The 2,935-nt window shown below is 51.1% G+C and overlaps 1 protein-coding gene across 1 annotated transcript; it reads right to left on the bottom strand.

The window, feature by feature from the left end:
- Positions 1-270: 270 nt before the first annotated feature.
- On the bottom strand, positions 271-2,716 carry LOC126326560 (uncharacterized). Its single transcript, XM_049995715.1, has 2 exons — positions 1,960-2,716; positions 271-1,892 (listed from the first exon to the last, which is right to left on the bottom strand). Exons 1-2 carry the CDS (start codon positions 2,690-2,692, stop codon positions 1,648-1,650), a joined length of 978 nt encoding a protein of 325 aa, XP_049851672.1. The 5' UTR covers positions 2,693-2,716; the 3' UTR covers positions 271-1,647.
- Positions 2,717-2,935: the final 219 nt, after the last annotated feature.

Raw genomic sequence — 2,935 nt, forward strand, 5'->3', positions numbered from 1 at the left:
ACACACGCGAGACAGATACAGAGGAATTTGGAAGGACAAAACTATCGTGGAACTGGGGTCGGAACGGGGATCGCGGGAATCGCATGTGCAAAAAATCATGAAAGACGCGTCGCAGTATGTGTTGACCGATCAAGTACAAGTTTTACCGATTATTCGAGAAAAACGTGCAGATGAACCTGAAACAAATTCCTGCGTTGGAGCGCTGCATTGTATGTGAGCTCGAGTGGGGTTCGAGGCTCGATGGGCGCTCCTGTCTGTCCTCGTCCGTTTAGCTGGGTGATTGTTTTGTGACTGCATTTCTCCTATTTTCCCTCTGAATTCCCTCGTTCAGACTCTCTCGGACTTGACCGACGAGAACTCGACGGTCATCATCGCTTACGAGCACAGGCACTTCACGCAGACCTTTTGGGACCGCATCGACGACCTGTTCGACACATCGAGAGTCGGGAAGTGCGACATGGACGATCGGTTTCTGCGACGACGACATTGACATCTGTATACTCAAGAAAAAAGAAGTGAAGCGCGTTTGCGCTCCCGCAGATTCGCGACGAGTTCTTCGCCGCGCGGTGAAGGAAAAAAAAAAATCGGGACGGTTTTTTACAAAAAAATTTTTGTACTAGGTTGTCAATGCGGCCTTCGTCCCAGTCTATGGAGAACGCGCCTCTCGCCTCCGATGCTCGGCTGCGCGGCGTTCGCTTGCCCAACGACTTCGGTCAGCTCGATTGCTACGAATATGCAAAGCAATTGATTTGGTGCTACGGTACGGCGCTCTCCCTTCGGCTCCCCTCGCTCTCTCGACACCTAGAAGTTCCTCACCCCCCCTTTTTCCTAGGACCCGCGGAGTTTGGAATGGAATCTACAGGGAGGGCCACGGGACGGAGTGCGTCCCCTATCTGACTAGATTCTCAACCTGCATTAGACTCAATCTCATGTCGGACCCACGGAAAAAAACGAGTACGCCTGAGGGTTTCGCGCAGCCTGTCACTTCGGTCCCACTCGGCGTGCTTGGACTAACCAAAATCACGTTCTTGCGCGCGGAAAAGGCTATTATCGACGAAGTCAACGAAAATGCTCGAAAAGTACAGTTACCGTCCGGAGGGGCAGTCGGTGTGGGGACTTACCGATCGGAGCCACCTACTGATTTTCACTTCTATCAAACTCTGACTCCTGAAGAAGAGGAAAGATATTGGAATCAAATGTTTTCGAAGCAGCCAAATTAATTCCAACCGAAAGAATTTTTTTTTTTTTTTTCGCGGTGAGGTTGCCGCAAATCTATAAAACAGGTCAAAATTTGCTGCGCCAGCTCTCTGGTCGCCTCTCTCCCCTTTTCAAAATCTTCGAGGGGCGGCAGGTTCGACAGGCGGAACAGGACATATTGTCTCGGCTTGACGAACGTTGTTAGCTCTTGTTTGTCGTTGCGAGCAATTTCCATTTCTATGAGTTGATGGGGCGACAGGGGGTCGGCGGTTGGAGGAATGTAGTTGAGATCGGCCTTCCAGGCCTCGTTGAGAAGCGCCCGAGTAATCTTGAAGACGTTTGATATGTTTTCTTTGACAGTCGGCTTTTTTTGCGCTGACGAGTTTCAAAATGCGAGTACTGGGGTTGTAGTGAGAGCCGACTAGCTGGAGGAGTCGATTCAGCACCTCGCTAGGCAGGCCGAGTCGGTGGACGTCGATGTAGAGTTTGACCTTTCTTTGGTAGAAGTCGACTCGAATGCGGTCGGTGTGCGCCTTGATGGTGTTTAGCAGGACGTTTTTCTTTGGTCTCTATCACGAATGGACAGTTTTGCTCAAAATAGACGATGGGTTTCCGAGTCTTTTCGGGGGCGGCGGGGCGGTAGCTCGGCTCGGAGACCGCTGGGCTGTCGATGTCGACGGGCGTGTACTTGGCGGCTAAAAAAAAAAAAGGTGTGAATTGACGATGACAGTTAGGTGGAGTGAGAGTGTTCTTTTACGATACCTTTTTTTTCAGTGAGGGCGGGAAGTTCGACTTGGTCGAACTCTAGCTCGAGTTGTTGTTGGAATTCGCTGATTTGTTCGTTTTCTTCGGGAGTGGGGAGCCCGGCGTTGAGCAGGTCGCTTTTGATGACCTTTATCCATTCGGCGTACGGGAGGTGTTTTTCGAATCGCCATCTGTCGGGTGCAGTTTTGAATCGTTGTTGCATGAATTCTGCGCGGAGGTATCCTGCGGGACACCAGGATTTCGAGAGTTTACCTTCTAGGTCGAAGGCGTCGAAGCGCATGTCTAGATCTTCTAGGGGGTTACCGTGATCGAATAGGGTTTTTGCTCGGTCGGTGCCAGATAGGAATTTGGTCATGGAAGGCTCAGTTTTGTCTAGGATTAGTTCGATTCCTTTTTTGAGTTTTTGGTCGTCGTCGTCGTCTTGTAATTTCTTGGCGTTGGCCTCGCGCCGGATCTTCAAGCGAGAGCGATAGTCTTTGGCGGAAGCTCGGTTGCGGAGGGTTTTACGCGCGAGGTTTTTTTGGCGTTGAGAGAGTTCGAAGAGCTTGACGAGGGGTTCTTCGTAGCGTTTTTTGAAGAGTTCGAGTTCTTCGCCGAAGCGGTCCCTCTTCACTTGGTCCAGGTGGCGGTGGTTGACGTGGTGAAGGGAGAAGGAGAGGGGGGAGTGGTCGAGAGAGTACGAGCGGGGGTGGCCGAGGCGTTTGGAGAGGTGGCGAGAGGTGAGGAGCATTGGGTGGCGTGGTAGGGGGAAGGTGGGTGTGAAAGAAAAAGGAGTTTTTTTTTTTTAAAAGAGGGTTTGGGTGGAAAAAAAAGTGTACATATAGAATTTTTTTCGGAGCATTTGGGTACACGAGTTTTTTTTTTTCAGGTGGGTTTAGAGGGGGGGTCGTCGATTTTGATTTTCGAGTTGAAGATGTCGGTGTCGACGTGGTCTGGGAGTTGGGGGGATCGGAGGGAGAGGAGGGCGGAGTAG

This window comes from Schistocerca gregaria, unplaced genomic scaffold (genome assembly GCF_023897955.1).
Source record: "Schistocerca gregaria isolate iqSchGreg1 unplaced genomic scaffold, iqSchGreg1.2 ptg000994l, whole genome shotgun sequence".
In the NCBI taxonomy this organism is placed as follows: Eukaryota; Metazoa; Arthropoda; class Insecta; order Orthoptera; family Acrididae; genus Schistocerca; species Schistocerca gregaria.

What these genes read in the sequence shown, in the direction of transcription:
- LOC126326560 (XM_049995715.1), bottom strand. Translation starts at nt 2,692, where the DNA reads ATGCTCCTCACCTCTCGCCACCTCTCCAAACGCCTCGGCCACCCCCGC. An exon ending in CGCCCTCACTGAAAAAAAAG is followed by an intron (nt 1,893 to 1,959) that starts GTATCGTAAAAG and finishes TTTTTTTTTTAG; the next exon opens with CCGCCAAGTACACGCCCGTC.